Source organism: Myotis nattereri (genome assembly GCF_964212035.1).
Source record: "Myotis nattereri genome assembly, chromosome: 5".
Classification (NCBI taxonomy): domain Eukaryota; kingdom Metazoa; phylum Chordata; class Mammalia; order Chiroptera; family Vespertilionidae; genus Myotis; species Myotis nattereri.
Genome location: NC_138080.1, coordinates 45,648,628 through 45,672,924, shown reverse-complemented (window position 1 = coordinate 45,672,924; position 24,297 = coordinate 45,648,628). Strand labels below are relative to the sequence as shown.

The following is a 24,297-nucleotide window of genomic DNA, read 5'->3' as shown; positions in this document are numbered from 1 at the left end:
CAGGGTAGGTGGGATACTATAACAACATTTAGCATATTGTTATACTATTCCACCCACCTTAATGAGGATCCTTTAGGTGTTGCGATGCCATAGCCTTTGGAATCCAGGTTGCCACCAACTTTCATGGTGTCACAAGGCTTCCTCTGCTCGATGTACTCATTCATCGTGGACTCCAGCAAGTAGGCATATTTCCCTTTGGATTTCCGCACTCTCGCTACCCCTTCGGCCGTCGTCCTCACAAACACAGAGGGCTCTGCGCTTCGCATGTAGGTCCACATTTTATCAAACACTGCGATTTTAGATCTCTGCGGAGAAAGGAAGGGGCCAGGGAGAGTCAAGAGATGTGGCCCTAAACGTTTGTGACAAAACACCAAGGGATGCAGTACTTTTCAAGCCAATCATAGTTGGTACATAGAATAGGGGCAGGTCTTCCTCTTTTAATTCTTAGTCTTTCATAAATCTGTCTTTTTTTTTTTTTTTTTTTTTTTTGGTCAAGTGAAGTCCCTTTATATTTACAAGAACCTCATTTGTCATTTTGATGTGGCACAATTTAGCTATAAACTAAATACTATAAGAAGCAATCTGAAATGGTTACACTCCAAAGAAAGCTGAAAATACACTACACTACCTCTAGGAATAATTCAAACTAAGAGACTGTCAGAAGGCTGTCTTCACTGCTAAAATCCTAAATGAACTATTACTAATGAATGACAGAACAGGAGTGTGTGTCACATTAATGTGTCAGTCATATAAGTGGTAAAATCCTAATGTAATGCCAGTTACCTAAGGAAAAAGGAAAACAATACTAGAAGCCTTTATTAAACTTGACTCAAATGCTTCTAGAATAACACTGATTTTTTCTAGAAGCATTTCTTTAGGCATTGAAATTTTCTTTTAATTAGACAGAAACTTTTTATTTTTAAATATTTAATGTTCATTACAATATAGAGTGTAAAAACAACATTCTTATTAGCAATCAATATGAAAGAAAGACTGTGGCAGCAGTATAATTGAGGAAATATTTATCTTAATAAGTATTTATTGATTGATGATTCAAAAACAAAGACAGACATCAAAATAATCATTTAATACTTTATTCATAGTAAAAAGGGAAGCTGAGCATAGAGTTGGGAAGTCATAGCTTTTGAATATCTGCTTTTCTATTCACAATTTTCTAAACTGACTTTAATCCCTTTGGAAAGATGACTATAAATAATCCCCTGTAAATAATCCCTTGTATTATTCTAATATAGGAGGTTTGAAATGGAAACTTGAAATTGAAAATTTACTTTTAAGATTCATGAGGTGTTGAGCCTTGTTATTTGTTTGCACTTTAAGGAATTTAAAATCATATAACCTTTATCTTAGAGAAAAAAGGGATCAATTCATTGTAAGCAGTGATAATGTAAGTGCAAATTTGTTTGGAATGCTTCCTTAGGGATTAAGGCAGCTTTTCCCATATAAAACACTCTAATTTAGTGAAAGTCCGGGGTCAAGTGTAAATAAACAAAATGCAGAGTGGGTTTGTATCACTAACTCTGTCTGAGCATGAGGTGCTCAGACAGTGGCTGCATTTCTTCACTGTCTCCATCTGAATATTGAGAGAATCCATGGGCCACGTCAGGCCAGTGGTCTATGCTGTGAGAAGACCCAGATGTCCTCCCAGAAGGACACTTTCACTCTAAATTTATAAACGTTCCTTACTTATCAGTAATAATTTGATCATCTAGTAATTTATCTAGACCAGTGATGGCAAACCTATGACACACAAGTCAGAGGTGACACGCGAACTCATTTTTTTGGTTGATTTTTCTTTATTCAGTGGCATTTAAATATATAAAATAAATATCAAAAATATAAGTCTTTGTTTTACTATGGTTGCAAATATAAAAAAATTTCTATAGGTGACACAGCACCAGAGTTAAGTTAGGGTTTTTCAAAATGCTGATGTGACAAGCTCAAAAGGTTCGCCATCACTGGACTAGACCACTCTTAAACATTTCTATTTCCAAACAATGCCCCTTCTTGAAATAACAAGATTGGGACCATCATTACGACTCAATCAGACTTCCTCTCTGCTGTGAAAGCAGGTCTATAGTGTGAAACCTCCACTAGGACCCAACTACAGATGGCCAAGACTGCAATTTTTATTTACATGTTAAATCAAAGACAACTATTCCTTCTTTCAGGAAGCATGATCAAGTTAATTTCCCCAGGATGGCACGTTCCATCACATTCTGATGAGGATAAAAGTAATGTCTTGATAAAAGAAGATGAATGATAGCTTGGTCAGGACAACCCTGTTGACTTCCTGTATTTCCTAAGGAATAAGACTCTGAATATGACTATTTAAATCCCTTTCCATAGTCTGAGATTATTAATTTGACTAATATATAACAACACATAACAGTGTAGAGTTTTAAATTTCTACTGTTAAGCATTGTTGTGGGACTGTTCCAAATACACTCACCACGTCTGATATAATTATATCTTAAAAAAAGATAGATTCCTTTTCTATGAAAGAAGCCAGTAGTCATTTTAATTTAGTTTTAGTTCTTCCTCATATACAGTAATGTAGGCATTAATTTTTCTACCAGCTTAATAAGCCGTTTTATCTTTGGGCCGGGGGGGAAATGACATTGAAAAGGAAATTGTTATTATTCTTATGAAACACACTTAATCATGGATTAGTAGGAAATGCTGGTACTTAATTCCAGATATTTTTCACCACTTAGGCTATTAATTTTTATATGGTTAATTTAAAAAATACATATTTACTCACTGAATTCTAATAAATATCAATATACCTTCTCATAATGTCAGCAAGACTATATTTTTTGCAAGAATGGGAATTCTAAATGATTTCCAAATACAGATGAGGTCCAAACAATATAGAGATTTCCAAATGCCAAACATGATTCTATGAGTGTCTTCATAAAATTAATTTTTAGAACTGTGCTCTCCTTGTGCTAATCTCTAATTTCATTTCAAACATGAATAAATCTACTTTTCATGAAAACCTCCCCTTTTTCTAGAAATATTATAATGTCTGAGGTAGTATTACCAGTAAGATGAAGGTAACTCTGTGATTGAAAGAACTTGACCAAAAGCCTCCTAAATATAAAGGTTAGGGTGTCATAGTGTGAATTAATAATCTCTATTTTCTAGTCCATTTGGTTGACATAAAAATTTGTATTTAAGACAAAAGATGATTGTCCTTCCTTTAGGATTTCATCCTTCTGGCTGATTTGTTATCCTCCTTGTGGAACGCTAGCATGGCCCATTTTTTCATTATGGATGTCAGCAGACACTCAAACTGTCCCTGCCAACCACTGGAATTGGCAGACCAAAAATAATTCCACATGTCACATTATTCGTTGGGGTTTACAAATCTATAATCCCTACAAACATTCTTGTAAGTTTCTGCACTATTGCCACTTATTGGAAATAAGAATGTTAGCAATTCACTATTATACACTGGAATTTTGACTCTTAATAGTCAGGTTCTCCCCCAAGTAGAGTGTATCTGTTATACATCTTTTTATTTGGATGTAATAAACAACATATAGTCAAAATGAATCAAGGGAATCAATATGTGAGGCTCATTAGAACTCTTCAGCATCCCCGAATTGTCAACCTCTCTTTAAATGATGCTAAAATAATTGATGTTTAAAGATTCACTTCAGTAGTTCGCACAGCTATATATATTAAATGTGAATGGTCTTCAAATGTAAAATATTATAAACTTATTTTTTTAAAATCTATTACAAAATGAGTTGTAGTAGGAGAAAAGCATGTAGCCCTACTATGCAGTCTAGACAGTAGTTAAAATGTCAGAGAAGGAAAGAACAGAATGCTTAGAGAACTAAGAAAATATAAAAAAGCATTAGAGTCATGAACTAAGAGAGGAAAAAGAATCAAAATATTTTTACAGAATGATATTAAATGCAACACAGATCTTACCAAGCTTGAAAATACACAACATTTCAATTTGGCCATAAGGGCATTAAGGGACCCTTCTAGAAAGGCATTTTTCACAGAGACTTATAAGGGAGATCCGATTTGAAAGAATAAAGGAAAAAGTGGCCAGAATGAAAAAAAGAAGGCTCTAATAAACAAATTTATAAACTTGTCCACTAAGGGAAAGGAACAAGAGAACGAGAAGATAAAGGAGAATGCTGTCATGAGGATATTTCAAACTTGCGGCAAAATTGAAACCAGAATTAAGGCTAGAGTCCATGGAGATGAAAAGCTAGAGATATTAAAGTGTAAGTTTTAGAGCAACATCTCAGATAATTAGAAAGAGATGTCAAAGGCCCAGATGGAGAGATTAACTTTACAAAAATAGGAATTACTATTCCTCTGACACTGGTGAATAGAACCTTGAAGATAAGAATAGAATTCTGTTAGTTAATATAAGAGCCGAATGGACTTCAATGCCTTTGTCCAATACTGAAAGAGATTGTGCTTTAATGGGATTCTTCCAGTTAAAAAAACACAAAACACTCTAATTAATGAGGATTTTGAAATTAAACATTTGAAATTAAAAATATCTCTTCAAAATACTTGGAAAGTATTTGATTTAGGTTATTTATAAAGGAATAGAAGATCCATCGTGTCCCCATTCCAGCAGCTTTCATTGCTACACTAAGGAAATGTACAGGGTGTCCCCAAAAATGTATATATACTATAAAGGCAGTGTTTATTAAAATACATTTCATTTTCAAAATGTAATAGAATCTACAGCTATTAGCTGGGAAAGTGTGTATACATTTTTGGGGAACACCCTATATATCAAGAAAACATAGTATTGTATTTATATTCCAATATACAAATTATTTTAAGGGTATGAGATGTTTTTATTTTTTAAAAATAATGCTTTATTGTTGAAAGTATTACATATGTCCCCCATTTGCACCCATTGATCCCCTCCAGCCCATCCCGCCTCTTCTGCCCCATGCCTTCAGCACCCTATTCTCTGTCCATAGGTTATGCATATATATCTGCTTCTCCCTAGGGGGAGAGGGTACGAAAACATATGGAAATGCCAATTACACATTAAGCTGGAGATGTTTTAAAGCTTAACGTGTAATTGGAATTTCTATGTATTTTTGTACCTTCTCTCCCTAGGGAGAAGCCAAGAGCTGGGTGATTTCTCCCAATTGCTCTGCACTGCACTGGAGATGGAACTGTGGTGAGTGAGTGTCATGAATTCTCTACCCAGTTGGACATGGCTGGTGTCACACTGGCTTTGTCTGTAGGAGCCTCTTAGATGGATTTCTCACAAAGAAAACTGGCCAGAGACATAGAAGCATGGAACAGACTGATGAATCTCAGAGGGAAGGTGGGGGTGGGTGGGTGGAGAGAGATTAACCAAAGAATTTATATGCATAGTCTGAGGTGAAGGCCTGGGTGGGGCACAGGTGTGGGGTGGAGATGGTCAATGGGGAAAACAAACGGGACACCTGTTATACTTTCAACAATGAAGATAATTTTAAAAAGCAAGAACTGGTCAGTGACTTGTTTTTGAGTCAGTCTCTTTGTGGGGAAGGAGAGTCTGGGTCTTTCTATTTCAACATCTTGCTGACATCTCCCCCTGGCTCTTTCTTCTTTAAAGGAAATCTTAAACATAATTTTTTGGGACCCTGACACATTATTTGGCATTGCCAATTGCTGTGTTATTCCTACAAGCTCGTTTCTATATGAAAATAAGCAGCCACCTTTACTAGCAACTTGTTTTTTGCTGATCACTCAATATGATCGGGAGCATATGTGATGGAAATGTGAATTGTCAATTACTTTAGTATCAAGTTTACCTTCAGATATCATCTAAAGAATTCTCAAAACTTTACCAATAATATTTATAGTTCAGATTTTAATTCCAGTATATTTAAATGATTGCACAATTCTATTGCTCTTCTCTGCAGAGCTCCAGGATTGTGTTTATTACCATGGTAACTAGTGTGAGACATCCAATAGAGCGAGCAGAAATGATTCTCTTACATAAACACAAAAATAGAGTGAATTGAACACTATGTCTCATCTGAAGCACTGGTAGAGGTTTATACAGGAATTCATCTTCTCTGAGGAATCTGAACAGGAGTTTAACTAGAGTTTGGGGATGAAAGACTAATCCCAAATTATTTCTCCATTGTTTGACCTTTCTGCTAGAATAACTGTCCTCATGATCTGATGATAGTGTGAAAAGGGACATTTTCTCTTTAACATGGACAATACTAGAAAGCTTCCTGTAATCTGATTAGGGTCAAATGATGCATCCAGGGGATACTTCGAGCTCACACCTCCCCTCTGTTTTGCAAGGGTGGTCTCTAAATGAAGTGACTGGGTGGAAAGCGCACTGACATTTGCTTAGCATGGCCTTGGGAAGAAGAGAAAGACCAATTTAACATATTTACCCTGGGGAGGGGTGACCCTTTGCACCATGATCATGATTCAGCAAGTACACATACCCTTTCTTGTTCCTCCCATAGCACTCTGATCACAGAAAACATTATTCAATATAGTCTCTCATACATTTATTTATATTCCTATGAATCTGGGAACTACTGGATGCACAGCAAGGTCCGTAAACTGAATACTAATTTGAAAGGAGACATTGACAAAGTCTTCTAAAATGTTGACCTTTCCTGCACTGGTAAACCGGCTACATTTAGCAGAACTGACAGAACGCAGGCTTTCCCCAGGCAACTTAGGCAGGATGTCTCTTTAAAGTCTTTAAGAATTCAGTCCTATCCTCAGATGTTTTGTGGAAGGTGAGAAAAATTAAAATGTCAGAGCAAGGAAAACTGCCAACCAGCGAGGAAGTGATTTCAATGTGTCCTGGATCATCTAGAGAAGCCTTGGGCGATGCAGATTGTTATGCAATAATCAAGCTCCCAAAAACTAAGGAAGAAAAAGCTGTAATAGATATGACTAACCATGCATGAGTGACTCACAACACTTCTATAATGTGTAATTTATTCTAATTTATTCACATTCTGCATTTATTTAATACCTAGTATTTTAGAAGTCAGTTAAGTGGTTAAGCTTGAGTGAAAGGTCCATAAAGAGTCTATTCTGGTATTACTAACATATGTACATACATATGTGTGTACATATATATGTGACTGTACACTATTTCCAAAATATTTGGAAGATATAAAATGTATGTCATTCGTATTCATATATAGGAATCTAGAAGTATATATACATATAACCACATAAATAAAACTAGAAGTATATACACATATTTCCTCCCACATGGAAATATGTGATAAATATAGGAAACTATGACAAAGAAATCATTAGCTATACCAGAAATAATAAATAAGTATGGAGAACTATCATGAATGAGTAAAAATCCATTCAATAGACTATCAGTAAAGAAAGCATCCTGTATTATTACTGAACACAAGTGGTAAATGGAACAAAATGTAACTTTAATGAAATAGCATTTAATGTAGTTCTATAGGGAAGCTGTTATATAATGCCTCATTTTTACTTAAAATTATGTCAGTGCTTTTATATGTAAATATAAATAAGTATATCTAATGCCACAGAGGGAGTTGAAAAAAGGTTGCTATCTTTAAAAATGTAATCTAAACTATTATAATTATTTGGTAATTTTGATTATATAATATATATGTATGATCATAAATCATATATAGAAGGAAAATTTCAAACTATTCCTTTCATTTCAGAACATCTGCAATAATACTATTTATCTGTCATTTATACTATTCGTAAACTCTGAGAAAAAATTTCTGATGCTGGGTAACAACAGTATAGTTTCATGGATTATTATGAGACCGCACTTATCTTAAGAGAATGGAATAATTAAATTCATTTAATAAAAAGGGGGATACCTGCTGGGGTCCAACCCCAGCAGGTCCAGGGGTCCCCAAAGGTGTGGACGGAGTCAGCGAAAAAGGAATGACACGGAGACAGCGTTCAGCTGATCAGCAGCCTAGCCAGGATCTCTAGCCAGGATCTCCAGCCAAGTTCTAGTCTGGATCTCCAGCAAAGTTCTGGTTCAGGATCTCCAGCCAGGTTCTGTGTCCAGTTGTCTTGCTAGGTTCTCCAGCCAGGTTCTCCAGGTTCTCCAGCCAGGTTCTGTAGCCATGTTCCCTCGCTAGGTTCTCCAGCCAGGTTCTGTCCAGGTTCTCCAGCCAGGTTCAATCACCAGGTTCTAGTCAGGTTCTCTTGCCATGTTCTATCCAGGTTCTGTAGCCAGGTTCTGTCTCTAGGTTCTGTGGCCAGTTTCTGTCCAGGATCTTTTGCCATGTTCTCTTGCTAGGTTCTGTCTCTAGGTTCTGTCTCCAGCTTCTGTCCAGGATCTTTGGACATGTTCTCTCTAGCGAAGTTCTTCTGTCTCTAGGTTCTGTGTGTAGGTTCTGTCTTCTAAGTTCTGTCTTGTTACATCTGTATTTATACCAGTTGATTCCAATCCTATCAATCTCTATTCCAAAGGTTAGGGCATTTCTTATCTCCATTCCAGGGAGTAAAGATTATGTAGCTTAAGCATGATTGTTCGTAGTTAAAGTGATTAATTACCCGCCTGGCACTTAGTTAAGAGGTTTTATTCCCTCCCTAACTTCAGGGGAAAATCCCTACCTGGGGAAACAACCTTTCTCAGAGACCTTGGTTAAAACACATAGTGCCAAGAAGGTGAGCAAACATATTAAGAACAGTATGCCATATATGCCAGGTCCCTTGAAACAGCAAGCATGGACCGGCTCCCGGCAGATACCTTTATTAAATTCTGACAATGATTTAGAATTGCTTCCCTCCAAAGTCAGCACAGATAATGGAGATCACTTATTCAGAGGTTCCACGCTGTCCCTCATCCTCCCAGAGAAGGGAACCAGAGGAAGTAAGTGACTGCAGTGTGGGGATTTAGGAGAGGCGTGGAGAAGCACTTTCTTCAGGAAGATAATAATTGGGCTTTCTAGAGTGACAGGCCAATGATGGGCTTATAAATAGAAGTAATTTCCTATCCTTGAAATCTATGTTTCTATAGGAACACAAAGCATACAGGTCCTCTGAAATTATTTTCTACTCAGACTCATCTAAGATCTGTCCTCTTTTATTGAGAGAAGGGATTATCAAAATGTGAAAGTCTAAAAATAGTGGTTTATAATTGAAAGCCTAATTCTTTCTTAATTATAGGTATGCTACAGTGGCACTCTATAATTAGGGACAATCAGCAGCTCCAAAGTGAGTCAGGCTTTATCATTCACTCTGTACAAGGATGTATATGAGTTCCATAGCAGAAAAACCTGGAAGATAAAGATACAGGGTCTTTTTCCTCACACCTCTTGATGGTTACAAGATTGCCTTTCACTTACACTCTCTAACAAAACAAAGAGAATATCGTTCATGTTTTTCTACTGATTACCACTGATGGGATATATACTTTTTAAGGTTAAAATTTTAAAACTTAAATTGGAATTCTAAAACTAATGCACACTCACTGAATCTAGTAAATTAATATTAATATAACAGTTTGTTATATAACTGAAATCTGAAAATACTTTAGGCTTAAATTGAGTAATTGACATCACATATGGGCCAAAGAGATAGATCTCTATAAACAAGATGAAATATAAATGTTATAATTTGAAAGAAGTAAGGTGCTTTCACCTCCACCCCTCCCCCCCAAAAAAAAATATGCTTTTAGGAAACATCAGTTAACATCGAGACAAAACACTAAAAGTTTAGAATTCTGTTTTAAAACTGGCCATTTAATCTCTAAATTGTCTTAAAATTATTTTTTTCATTACTTTGCTATTTATATATCTTTAATTAGCCAATTACTCAACTTCTCAAATCAATTTCTCCAAAGGCTAAATCCAAAGCTCTTGCTGTGGTAAGTACAGAAATTGGCTTGATAAACTCTGTGATAGTATAAAATTGTAAATAAAATAAATAATAAAATCCTAGTCATAAACAGTATAAGAAGGGGAAAGCTATCAATCAAGCCAAAATAAGCCATGTTAGGAACATAAGATAACTATTAGAACTTTAAATATTAGCAGATGGTAAAAATGGTGAGAGTTTTTTCTTCTACATGTAATTAGCTGTCTTTGGTCTGAAAATAAGCATAACAGATGGCCAGAGGACAAATACAATAGGTATCTTGAGTCTGGCTTCAGCCCACTCCATCAATATCTCCTTCCCTGGCAGATTGGCCACCATGAGAATCTGCCAGCTTTTACCCTGTCTTGAATCCATCTTACAGGAGCCTTAAACATGACTAGCACTAAAGGACAGTTAAGAGAGAGGACGACCCAAGGTATGTGGTGAATGTTATTTTTAGGAATAGATGCAAGGTAAATTTCCTTTGCAACACTCTCCACTAGAAGCTTAGAAATTTGGGCAGAGAGGAAGTTGAGAAAAGATAGCTGCCTTTAAAAGAATAGTTTCAGAGGATGGTAGAATAGTTTAAATTATACATGTGGCTCTTATTATGTTTCTATTAAACAGTGCTGAGAGTGGTCAATTTGTTGGCCTGAGTGTATAAATCTGCACATTTATATTTCATGCACTTTTCTGTGTGTTATAGCTCACAATTTTTTTAAAAAAGTATAATTTATTGTAAATCTTCAGTAATTGTTACTCTTATAGAGTACAGCATATATATGACCAGATGTTTATTATGGAAAATTTCACCTGAGTCCTTTCATTCAGTCCAAAAGCCAAATATATACCTTAGGACTTCAGGGAAAAATATTAATAAAAAATCAATTATATTTTGCTTTTATAATGTCTATGAATTAATTAGCTTTATCTTATTTTAAATAGCATCTATAAAGAGAAGTTATTTTTTCCAAAGAGACTCTTTTAAATTCTTCATATACTTATACAAGAAACTCTATGTGGAAAGGTATGAGCCATGATGGATATGATTGGAAAGCCACAGATTCATAGAAAATATTCTTGGAAGTCAAAAACAAAATTAATATTGTCCTTACTATTATCATCATGGTACCTAATTATCCAACATTAATAAAGTTAACAAAATTAATCAGAATTTAGCAACACTGTTTTATTTAATACAACTTCAAGAAACAAACCTTTTGTGTAGATCATTTTTCAAATCACAACTACGTTATATATTTTCAGTGGAGGTCTTAACATGGCAAGCTCCTATTCACTTTGGTGATGTGTGCTGTTATGTTAGCTTCCCTTTATTGGTACAAACAGAATAAACAGTGTGGTTTTGGGGTACTTTTGAGCCCATATCCTTCTTTCTCTAGACAAGGGAAAGCTGGCTGCAATGGTCTATGCACTGAGACCTCGCCACAGCTGATTTGACAGTTCCTTCTGAAGGTATGTTGGCAGGATCAGCAAAACCCTTCTTGAATTTCTACCATGATAATTCTCTAACATTACATAAGCAAACAAAACAGAGCATGGAGCAGCAGAATAAATTCAGGGAACTTCCTCTTCAAGGAAAAATACTATATGAAAAGAACCCTTTAGGAGTAAGAGGCCTCTGCACACTGAAGAGCTACCTGAATTTGGACAAATACTCAAATTTATCTGAAAAAAAAAATATATATATATATATCATGGTTTTTATGGAATTAGTACACTGAAATACAAGAATAAAAGAGTAGCAGCACTCTTTTGCCCACAGTCATCTAGCCTTTTCATCTTGTTTACTAGGGAATTTGCATATCTTGGCATCTTGGTAATTATGGCATGTTTCTATGATTGACTGAGTTAAGGTATACTGAAAGGCTCTGGGAACTTGAATGTGCCATAGCTGAGAGTATTTGGTTCTATTGTTGTCCAAACAAGCTAATGACAGTAACTCTCAAAATAGGTATACTCACCTAGAAGTGAATATCTGGAAACGTTTAAGATCATTTTAATTATATGAACAGTACAACTTCTTCATTCATAGATCTCATGCATTTCAAAAAGGAAGAATACTAGTAAAATATGTAATATTTTTGCATCCTCTTGGGATGCAAATAACGAAAAATGCTTCAAAATACACTGCTAATTAAGAATCATGCAATATTCTAATTTAGTTCAATAGATTATTATGATCAAGTTAGAGCACTATGTTATAATAATAGTATTTAAACACATTACATATATGGTTGGAAGTGAGAGTAAATTGTCATTAGTAGTAAACCTGTATTACAACATTCATATGTAGAACTGCATTAAAGTATCTGCTGATAGATTGACCATACTTCTGCATTTAAATTGCAGTGCCTAATGAAAGCATTAAGCTTCTACGTCCAACAAATTCCAGGTTATTATCTGTTATCAGCTGTGACTGCCTCCAACCACTATTTCTCCTAACTTCGTTATTTGGAAAAAGAGACCAGATGCCAATGTAGGTTGAGACAGTCTTCAAATTATAATCTGCTTCAACTGAAAATGGAATTCTTTAACCCTAATTCTCAAGTAAAATGGCCTAGCTCTCACTCAAATAAACTCAGATACATTCAAAGGTATTTGTGGATTACCAGAGATCATCATATGTCATATATATTGGCTTTAGACCTAAGTTTATCAGCTGTATTTAAACATTTTAATAGATTGAGTTCATATATAGAGATAATAGTATAATAAAATAAAATTATACCAACATCAGGTTATTGGGTTTGTCCTATAAACAGAGATCATAAGGCCACTGATTTTTTTTTAAAGGTAAAATAAATTATAATTACACTGTGCATTTTAAAAAGCTGAAGGCCTTTATTAGCCTTTTTCTGGAGAGTTTGACAGAAAATTCAGAATTTTCACATTTAAACATAATCTATTTTCTGACATAAAATTAGCATAACTGATTTGAAAGTGAGTTTTCAACTGTAAACTATGTACAATAAATGACAGTCATACTTAAAATCAAACAAAAAAACCCACCATTTTGTTTTAAAAATAATACCAATCTATACTTAACTGTACTTTGCTTCAATTTTGTTCCAAAATTGCAATCAAACTTTATAAAACTAATATTTCATTGCAATATTGTGTTTTTATCCAAATAAGTGAGGAATCAGAAAATAGATAGAGGAAGAGCTAAGTGTAGGAACAGGGTAAGGAGGGGAATAGGGACAAAGCCAAGAATGGAAATAGGATGGAAGGAGACTGGACTTGGGGTGGTAAACACACAATACAACATACAGATGATGCCTTGTGGAAGTGTACACCTGAAACCTATATCATTTTATTAACCAATGTCACCCAATAAATTCAATAACAAAAAGAATGGAAATGGAGTTAGAGACAGCGGTGGCGTTTACTTGCACATAGCACCTTCGTATAGACCTTGAGAGGAGGCAAAGAGGGACAACGTGGAAATAGGTTAAACTTTAAGAACAAAAGCAGAAGGTACAAAACAGAATCTCTTACCCTGAAAAACTCTTTAGTGGAGCCAGAGTCTAATGTTCCATAAGCAATTTCTGTTTGCTTAGAAAGATCCTCGGCACTTTCGATGGGAGACACCATCCTCTCTACAGTCAGGAAGGCAGCTAAGTTAGCCGTGTAGGAGGAGATTATGATCAGGGTAAAGAACCACCACACACCTCCAACAATGCGCCCAGAGAGGGATCTAATAACAAGTATGAAATGGATTTGTAAAGTGAAATGAATGACCTAAAAAAAACAAGTTAGCAGTATTATGCAAATATTAACTTACAGGGACATAATTTCTACTTTTCAATATATCTGCACCTTAATGAAACTGGATATCATTAAACATTCTGGACAAGGAATACAGATTAACCAGACTTGGTGAGGTACCCAGAAACAAAAACTTTCAGGTTCTTTCATAGCTATCACGCCCAGATTGATTGTGGTATGACATCTCCTAACAAAGCAATTCAAGAAATGTGCACATAATCCATTCAATGCTCATTCTACTTTATCCACTCAGAGCATAAGCAAACATGAACAATACACTCTAAGATCACCGGCAATATTCAGAACAATGCTGATAAACAACCAAATGTTAAAAATAAGAGTACGCGTCATAGATATAGCTTTAAACACTGGAAAAACCCTCCCTTTGATGCAGCCAATGAAGCTCCAAACCCCTCAAAAAAAAAAAAAGATCCAAAATTTCATTCGTTTTTTTGTTTTTGCCAAAATGTGGGTTTTAGATGCAGAATAGGATAGTAGATGAAAAAAGAAATGTTAGCTACAAACAAATGTATGAAACAAAATATAATTCTAAATGAATAAAAATTAGATGTTTCCTGGCATGGACAGTTATCACCCTGTTCCTCTGCGGCTCCTGCTTAAGAAAAGAAAGCTCAATGACAAGAAATTAGACACAAAATTTTGCCAAGATATAAAATCTTAATGGCCATAAATTCTTACATAAAATACTTTTTAAAAGCATAATAGATTCTCAATAATTAACTTTAAACCCTAGATAGATAAATACATATACATGTACATACAGAAGTAAATGTGTACTATGCTATTTTAAAAAAAACTTGGTGGGATTCTACATATAAAGGCATTTAAATAATATTAACAAATATAACTTTCTTTGCTAACTGCTGTGTCTAAAATTTTGATTTGCTACAGTGAAGAGGAAATACTTCTAAAAATGTAAATCACAAAAATTTGGCAATTTATGACCTAAATCAAACTTTCTACAATTAACAGTAAGAAATATATTTTCTGATGACTCACAGATACTATATCAAATTAGTGGATAATATTAGTAGAATAAACTACTTAAGCAGTCAGGGAAAAGAGGGGGAGCTCATTTAAAACTAATATATTTTTTTTAAGATAAAACACATTTGTTGCTAAAATAAAAAAGGAGAGAGGGAGCAAGCAGTGAAAACAAAAAGAATGCAATTAAGAGCCTTTATCACAGTCTTTAAGAGATGCAAAGAATTAAATAGCCCTGACCAGTTTGGCTCAGTGGATAGAGCATGGCTTGTGGACTGAAGCGTCCTGTTTGATTCTGGTCAAGAACATATACCTCGGTTGCAGGCACCTCCCCGGCCTGGGCCCTGGTCGGGCTCCTGCAGGAGGCAAACAATCGATGTGTTTCTCTCACATCGATATTTCTCTCTGTCTTTCCCTCTCTCCTTCATTCTCTCTAAAAATCAATGGAAAAATATCTTTGGGTGAGGATTTAAAAAATAAATAAATAAATATGACAAGATGAAAAGTTAAACGCTACTCATTTATATTCTGAAAGGATATTAAATATATTTTAAATTTGGGAAACCCTTATGTAGACATAACTACTCTCAAAATGTTCACTGTTTCTTCCACATAATGGGAGGTATAATTATATGGCCTGTACCCTGTATTTAAGAGGGCAGATTCTGTACCTTACTGCTCAAACCCCTTAAACAAAACCAATTACATAGTAATTGCTTTTAACACTATGCATTGCATGTTAATTTGCAATATATTTGAGAATCATATTTAAAAATCATTCTCTTCCAGTTGTAAAATAGACATAAGATAGAGACATAAGTTGTTCTATAATTAAGTGATTAAACCCTATTTAATGAGATTAAATATGCTAATTTATTTAAAGTGTACAAAATAAAGAACTTATTGGACTTATACATCATTCAAACAGAAATTCTTGAGCATTTTATTATTTACTTGTTAGTGTTTTCAAAGGATCAATTAATGTTTTTGAAAGAGTTCCTGAAAAATTTTATGCAGAGGGCAAATTCAATTTTATGTTTTATGGTAACAGACAAAAACAGTTTTTCTAATTAAATACAAAAATTTAACCTCTCATCATCTGTACTAAAAAAACCAATAAATGCACATAATGTAACATTTCTTTTTTCTCTCTAATATTTTTAAATGGCAATACGTATGTTTATTCATTTGAACCTTTAGAGATAGGGTAGGGGAAGAGAAACAGGAAAATAAAAAGCCAACTTCTGAGCATTTTGCTCTCATGATTTCTGTGGTTCTAGTCTTCAGAAAATTATAGTTAACATATTCCAAACTTGATTTCAGGCAAGTGACCAATTCAATCTAATAAATCATTCCAGATTAAAATTTAAATTTTGCATTAATATTAATAATATAGTTCTATATCAGATGTTACTTGGAAGGAAATGATAAATATCTTTTAAAATACTTAAAGAGCATCTCTAAAGTGATCTGTGCATTTCATGCATTATGATGATGATGATTTTAGATGTTAAGCTGCTCTATTCTTTTCTAAACTGGAGTAAGTAATGATCACTGCATTTTAAATAAAGATAATTTGGTTCATTAAAAGTCACTAAATTTGCCAATATTATGTAATATATTCAATTTTTAAAAGCACATTTAACATAAGATGATATATATATGCTGAAAATCTTTAATAAGTGAATTTGCCCATATATTTTTGTAGCAAAAAGAAATCAATTAAAAACCAGGAAAAAATATACTATCTAAAATATATCTTACCAGAAAATAAAAATTATGACATATGAACTTGTAATAAAATCAACAGTGCACAAAAAAATCATGTTTTAGGAAGCAGGCTTGTTGAAAATTAGAAGCTATCCATATGTCATGGTGGGCCCTGGAATAACATGGATTGTTAGATGTGCCCTGTGCTCCAGCTCCCAGGTGTAAATATGTTTTCTGCTCCTCGATGAGGACTGGACACCAAAACAACCTCCTTCAGAGCCATGATGGACATGGAGCAGGGTCCATCTATGGGAAGCCAGGTCAACATATCCTACTCCATAATAATCTCCCTACACTTCTCCCTCCTAACTCATAAGGCAGAGCATAGTTTATATCACTCTAAGATCATTGCCTTATGTCTCAGGAATAGGGTAATATTATGCTTCAGTAGCCTTCTTACCAAAAATGAATCATTTTGTTATTTTTGGACTAGAGTGTTCTCTGAGATCTAAATTTGGTATTTTTTCTAATTCATTATTAGAAACTTCTCTTTATGTCTTCATCTTACATCAGATATAGAATTAAAACTAAGTATAGAGTTATAACTATGAGTCCTATATATCTTGTCAGAGAGCATCAGAAATGGCATATATATATATATATATATATATATATATATATGCCATTAAAAATACCATTGGCATGTTACTAATTGCCATTAAAAATACCATTGGCATGTTAATGTACTTCTACAGACTAGCCATAGGAAATATGATTAGATTAAGATTGTTTAGAACAATATATTTCATAAAAATTTGACCTATCAGAAAAGTGATTGATTATTTCTGGGTACATTATATTTTCTTTATCTCACTAGGTGGAGTATAAAATAAAAATTGCAAAGCATACAAATTTTTTAGCTTCTCATATATTTTTTAAGTTAATCACTTATTTCCCCCCAAAGTGCCAAAAAATTAACATAATGAAATAGTATTAGAAAAGTCACCCTCTTCTCTAGTTATTAAAATATCCCATAGAATCAAAGGAGGGTAATCAAACCCAATTTAAAATATACCAACAGAAATCATTTAGGCTTTAAATATGAAAGCAAGCACACTAGAAATGGTATGGTTTGTTCTTCAGAAGAGCAAAATATGTCTGTCATTCTTATTCCATGTATATAACATGAACAAAAGCAATATATGTTTTGTGATATACCCATCATATTTAGGCATTCTAGAGTAGGAATTAACATATCATAATGTGAAGAGAGGTGTATACACGAATTTCTTCCATGATGTATATATTGCCATTCAATTATTACCCAACCATGTGTTCCTAAATATTTTTAAAATGTTATTATGATGTCCTTTAAATTCAGCAACCTAACCTTAAAAGAAGCAAATTTTCTCATCTTTTCCACACTCTTTCGATGAGCTTGTGATGGGAAAATAAAAGAGATGGGATGTGTGCCAATGAAGTTTTGTAAAGAAGCTCTTGCTTTTGTAGTTTATATGTAATATTGCCCATCTTCCCATATACAGGTCTGTGGATCAACACACAGATGGCTGTAAAATGAGAATATGCAGCAAAAACACGGTACCCCTCCAAGAAGGCATGGAATGATAGGAACCTTATGCATTTTACAGCCTCTCCATGGTGTGTATAATTTCACCAGGGAAATATAAGGTCAACATTCAAAGAACATTGCTCAAATATTTCACAGGCTTATGCCGATTTTAAATATCTGCCCTTGAGTCTTAAACTGCTTGGACAGATAGTCGGCAGCTGTTAATTTCTTTCGAGTGAATTTATAAACACCATGAATGCCTGCATGAGACCTAAAATGCACAAAGTTGAAGCAGGTGAGTAACCAACCTTGGCGAAATATCGCATCCTTGCTGCATAAAGGCACCCAAGGAAAACCAGAGACTATTAAAAATCCCAAATTCATTAGTTGATTCACTACTTTGTGTTTCTCTTCCATCTTCAAACTCCTCAGTGTGCCACTCGTAGGGGCTAAATCTGCTGACCAGGAATAAAACTACACTGACCCCAATGTAGGCAAAAACAATGCACATCCAGATTTCATAGGCTAAAGGATCAAGAAATGAAAACACTCCTGGTTTGGACTTCTGAGGCTTCTTGATCATGATAGAGATCCCGAGGCTCATAAAGGGCTTTGAGAAGTCAATCACCTCTTCTCTCACAAGGGTAATAGTTAATGGAGCAATTGCAATATCAGCTTTCTGTAAGGGAAACAAAGGAAAGTAATAGTACCTAGAGTCATGGTCAGAAAGGAATCATGGTTATATTATTTGATCAAAAGGGAAGGAAAGGAAATCAAGGACTTGGCCATAATTATTTCCGTGGTAGATTCCCAGTAACGAATAAACAAAAAAAGCAATTGGTTCCACAGATAACCCTCCTTTTGATAAATACATAGTACACCCATCTGGCTTGATTATGCTAATTCCATCTTTACACTGCATCTGTGCCTTTGCCACCATTGCACTGCATATGGCCCAGATGCTTCAAGACAGATGCCTGTCTCACTTAATCTGCACGTTTTCTTCGTACTTCATCTTTAATCTTCAAATGTTCTCAAGGACATAAGATAGCATACTTAGAGTAAAGTGGGAAACCAACAACCTCAGACAAAGGTACTTTGCAAGGAGGGAGGCATTCTGTCAACAACAGTTCAAATGGAATCACTTTTTATGACAAGAGCTATACTTACCCCATAGACAAGTTCTCCAACCATCCCATTCCAAATTTTCGTGTCTGCATCCCTGGCCCCATACTTGCCATCCCCAACAATTGTCAGCTTGTACTTGAACCCACAATGTTTGGCGATTTCTGCAGCCAAGTCAACACAGTAGCCCTCATAGCGCTCATTGCCATCAAGCATTTCATGATTTTTCTTCATCATAACATATGGAGATTCCTATATGGAAAGACAGTGCTTTAGTTGATTAAAATAGCTTTGTTATTTACTCTCTGAAACAAATTTTCTAGTTTAATAATTACCCCTTAGCCAGAGACATTGCAGAATCCTCTATAATAAAGAGCTAATATGCTAATTAGACTGGACTGTGGAACAACCTTTCAGAATGACCAGTGGGCAAGAGGGGGCAGGGCCACGAGGCAGCCGGGGCCGCGAGGGCCAAGCCCCTTGCATGAATTTCGTGCATTGGGCCTCTAGTATAAAAGAAAAGATTAAGCATAACCCTTCTGAAAAAAGTCCTCAAATATCTATCATTACATTTCAATAGCATGGCTTGTATCTAGCCCTACCAAAGTAAACAAGAGACTCAAAAGCACAAACTGTTGGCATGCCCCCCTGTCTTGTCTGTAATTCCTCGGGCTTAGAAAGGAAGAATTCTGCTCAACAGCTGTTTAATTCAACTCTGGATCCACCACACTCTTACTCTATGTTAAGGCTATGCCAACCCCAAGAACCACCATTCACCCAAAACCCTGTTTCACCGCTACTTCAAGCATAGGGTTCAAGCATGGCCAGTGACATATAGGCTGCAAAGACCATCTCCATGGTGAAGTTCTGATTCTACCCTCTCACGTTTTAGGTCTTGCTTCACCTATGAGATAAAATATCCTGGAATGATACTACAAGGGTAGCTAGTAGCTTCTCCTTGCAAATATAGGAAAATAGGAAGCATGAAAAATATGATTCAACATAGCCCCAAATTTTCCACTGAAAAGTGGCACCAAGGATACATGTGGTCTCCGTGAGATGGTTCCTCTCAATGGCATGATTAAGGCAAAAATCTGTAAATGTGTAGCTTAGACTTATTAAGATATTTCTACATGCCAGCCTATGTTTTTATCCAAATCCTTGTGAGCCTTTCTATATTTTCTCCTCAATATTGTTAGGCTAATGATTCCCACAAATCCCACATCACGGCTTAGCAAAATAAAATAAAATAGTTTGATCACAAAATTATGTACTATTAGTGAACCCCATTTCCTCTATTTCATTTCACCAACAGTTGCCATGGTGATCTAATCTCCTTTCCATCTACCCCAAACCTCGTTGTTCAAGATCCAGTCAATTTTATCTCAGGCATTCGATGCACATTTATTTAGCACAGGCTATTGCCAACTACCGTGTTGAGACTTGGAGTTAAAAAGAAGGGAGATCAATCTTGCCTTTAAGGACTTCATCTTTTATTATGAAGAAAGAGAGGTTGGCAACATTATGAAAACTTGTAAGAAATGTAAAGATAAAATATACCCACAATGGTATGGAAATGGAAAAGTAAAGCGCCTGAACAAATACAAGTCATGCTCTTTAAGATTTTACCCGGTTGTAAAATCTGGGGTATGCACCAAGTTATGAGTTATCTGTAAAGCTAAGAGGTAGCTTCATGCTTTAGTTAGTGCTTGTGTAGTCCTTCTGCAAGAGTAAATATTCAATGAATGATTGAAACATTGCAAAAGCAACACTATGATAGTAATTGCCCTAAAATATAATCAGCAATTCTATTTGGCACTACTTTTCATAAGAAAAATAAAGTATAACATAGGATTATGTAGCTAATTACCAAAATTGTAGTGACAACAACAGTCTTATTCTCAAGCCCAGAGGTGTCGTTTCCAGAAGGTAGCTCAGTAAGGGTAACAACCATTTTGTCCACTTCACTCCAGTATCCAATCTGAAAACGGTTACAGAAAGTAGGCAAATGGATAAATGACTTTTTTTTATTAGCAAAGCATTTAATTATTTTCTAATCCATGCCTCAATATGAAGTTATCCTATATTAACTAGGCTTCTTCTAAACACTGATGTGTCCTTGATATATGTGAATCTAATAGGAACAGAAAGGGCCTATAGAACAAACTATTCTTAAAAGCAGTTTGTCTTTTTATGTTCATTTGTCTTATTCGCCAAGGATCATTTGTTTGGGAGTGATCATATAGAAATATAAGTAAAATCCAAAGAGTGGCATTTTGGTCATAAAAGTAAAATAATATATATTGAACAGTAGTGGTTATGTTTTGTCTTCTGAGCCGTGAACTTTCAGCAATAGCTCTTTTTCTTCTCAGCAAATTCTTTTTTCCACCATGGTCTAAAAGAAAAGTATAACAGTTCTATTTAAAGATTACTTTTCAGTATTAACTTACCAGAAGTGAATAGATTTGAAATAGAAAAAAACAACAACACACATTTAAAAATATGTCTGGTTCCGGAAGTTGTGAAGCTCTATGTGAATACACATCTTCAGGACTCTTTGGATGATGAAGGGATGGGTTAGCTAACTCACCTTCTCACACAGAGAGAACTGCCTTTAAATCACTAATGATTTACCTTCCGGGGCCCATTTGTTTTGAGCTCCATGATGTTAATTGTATAGTTTATTCTTTTTCCATTCTGGTCAAACTTTATATTTCCTGAGAGACCTTCAACCTGAACCTAATAAGGAAATGGGAAGGGAGCACAGTTACAAATTTACTTCAACGAAGGACACAAACTGTGCAGATTACTCTCACTGGGCTCAAGTCCAGAAAACTACATTTATACGGTTTCTTTTCAACCTCCCACCTGCCTGTGTGTAGTTAGGAAAGAATACTCTCTCTATATTAAACATAAGGAATAAAAGAAGGATGACTGATTCAGCAGAGAAAAAAATGAGAGCCATTGTTAAATCACATGAACTGTGTTGAGTGACTGACCTGTTTGAGGGCCCTTTCTATTTCTACACCTTGTCCCCAGGGGACTGCGGGGTTGGCCAGACAGTCTCCGGCGTTCCCCCTTCGGGAGATTTCAATTCTCTGCTTCCGTAGGTTGCGGAAAGCTTCAGTCATCACTTGAACAGCATCATAGGTCAGGGCAGAAGTATACTGAAAAATATCACACACATTTCATGAGAATGGGAGAAAATTCAACCTCACACTGCAGTTGCCCACCATACAATACCATTATCAAGTCCAAGAATTCAGACACTGTCTATGCATCTAAGAACTTAAGAATCTGAGAGAAGTGGTACAGGATATTGGGACTGTGGGACGTATCTTGACGTGCAACATTTTCTGTTAATATGTCAGTTATTTCAGGTGACACCTTTTATAATAATTATGCCAATGTTTTTGTCTTTTTCTAATTAGTTTCTTTTTTTAATATATTTTATTGATGTTTTACAGAGAGGAAGGGAGAGGGGTAGAGAGTTAGAAACATCGATGAGAAACATTGATCAGCTGCCTCCTGCACACTCCCTACTGGGTATGTGCCCGCAACTAAGGTACATGCCCTTGACCGGAATCAAACCTGGGACCCTTGAGTCCGCAGACTGATGCTCTATCCACTGAGCCAAACCGGTTAAGGCTCTCATCAATTTCTTATTAGAGTACCACTCTGGTGATACAGAAAATTATCAAATCAATCAGTAACTGTTTCTCCACTGTCTACTGAGACATTCATGTGGCAATAAAGAAAACATACTGATCAGTTTCATGATTCTTCATCTCTAAACAACCTTACTGATGCTCATGTAGACCTGCAATGGACTTTAGAGTATTTGTTTCTAATGTCCCCTAAATGTTTATGGTAATCAAGTTGAACTACCACCAAACATCATAATCTCTATGCCCCCTTCATGCTTCAACAGTCTATGATAACATTGGTTCCAAACCATGGTATTCAGATCCCATTGGCACAGCAAGGTTACTGCAGGTGCTAAGAACCAAGCAAGAACAAAACAAAACAAAACAAAACTACCCGTGTATTAAGCATTGCCTGTATTATTATGTAAACACTAGAGGCCCAATGCACGAAATTCGTGCCAGCGGCTCAGCCCTTGCAGCCCCAGCTTCATTCAGAAGGTTGTCTGGAACATCATTCCGCTGTTCAGCCATCAGGTCTACTTAACATATTAAGCTTTATATATATATGTGTGTGTGTGTGTGTATCTACACTAATAAAAGAGAAAAATGGTAATTGGCGTACGGCGATACCTTTTTCATTGGTTAATCAGGGCTATATGCAAATTAACTGCCAACTAAGATTGGCAGTTAACTGCCAACAAGATGGCGGCTAATTTGCATATGTAGGCACAATGCAGGGAGGCGAAAGGGAAAGCAGGAAGAAGCCCCCTGCCACTGACAGTGATTGGAAACCCAGGGGGGAGCTAAGAGCTGGGGGGCAGGGCAAAGGCGGCCCCAGCCATGATCGGAAAATCAGGCGCCTTTGCCGCCCTGGCCAGTGATAGCAGGAAGTAGGGGTGGAGCCAGCGATGGGAGCTGGACACGGTCGAAGCTGGCAGTACCAGGAGCTAGGGGTCCCTTGCCTGGGCCTAAAGCGAAGCCCACGATCGCGGCGCCCCCCACTGCCACTGCAGGTCCCCGCTGCCTGGGCCGGAAGCCTAGGCCAGAGGCGTTAGGCCTGAGCAGGGGCAGAGCCTGCAACCGCGGGGAGCTGGGGGTCCCCTGCCCAGGCCTGACACCTCTGCCGGAGGCCTCAGGCCTGGTCAAGGGGCCGATCTGGTGATTGGTGATTGGAGGGTGATGAGGGTCAACTCCTCTGGCTGAGGCATCAGGCCTGGGTAGGGGGCAGAGCCGGGGATTGGGGGGATATGATGGTCCCCTTGCCCAGGCCTGAAGCCTGGGTCAGAGGCATCAGACTTGAGCTGGGGGTGGAGCAAGCGATCAGAGGGAGATGGGGGTCCCCTGCCCAGGCATGATTCCTGGGCCAGAGGCCTCAGGCCTGGGCAGGGGCCAGAGCCAGTGATCGGGGGAGATGGGGGTCCCCTGTCCAAGCCTGACACCTCTGGCGGAGGCGTCAGGCCTGGGCAAGGGGCCGATCAGGCGATTGGAGGGTGATGGGGGTCAACACCTGAGGGCTCCCAGTATGTGAGAGGGGGCAGGCTGGGCTGAGGGACACTCCCCCACCCCCCCACACACACCCAGTGCACGAATTTC

The 24,297-nt window shown here is 36.4% G+C and overlaps 1 protein-coding gene across 6 annotated transcripts in view; it reads right to left on the bottom strand.

Annotated features, from left to right (window-relative positions):
* GRIA2 (glutamate ionotropic receptor AMPA type subunit 2) overlaps positions 1-24,297 on the bottom strand; it is a 124,852-nt gene that overhangs the window by 5,138 nt on the left and 95,417 nt on the right. For all 6 annotated transcript variants that reach the window (XR_013996112.1, XM_081093465.1, XM_081093464.1 and 3 more), the window contains 7 exons: positions 22,057-22,224; positions 21,692-21,796; positions 20,928-21,038; positions 19,103-19,309; positions 18,241-18,611; positions 13,378-13,576; positions 58-305 (listed from right to left, as the gene is read on the bottom strand). Coding sequence is in view for 5 of the 6 variants with exons in the window: in XM_081093465.1 (XP_080949591.1) it covers positions 58-305; positions 13,378-13,576; positions 18,241-18,611; positions 19,103-19,309; positions 20,928-21,038; positions 21,692-21,796; positions 22,057-22,224 (1,409 nt within the window). In the remaining variant the exon portion in view is untranslated. The remainder of the gene's footprint in view (positions 1-57; positions 306-13,377; positions 13,577-18,240; positions 18,612-19,102; positions 19,310-20,927; positions 21,039-21,691; positions 21,797-22,056; positions 22,225-24,297) is intronic.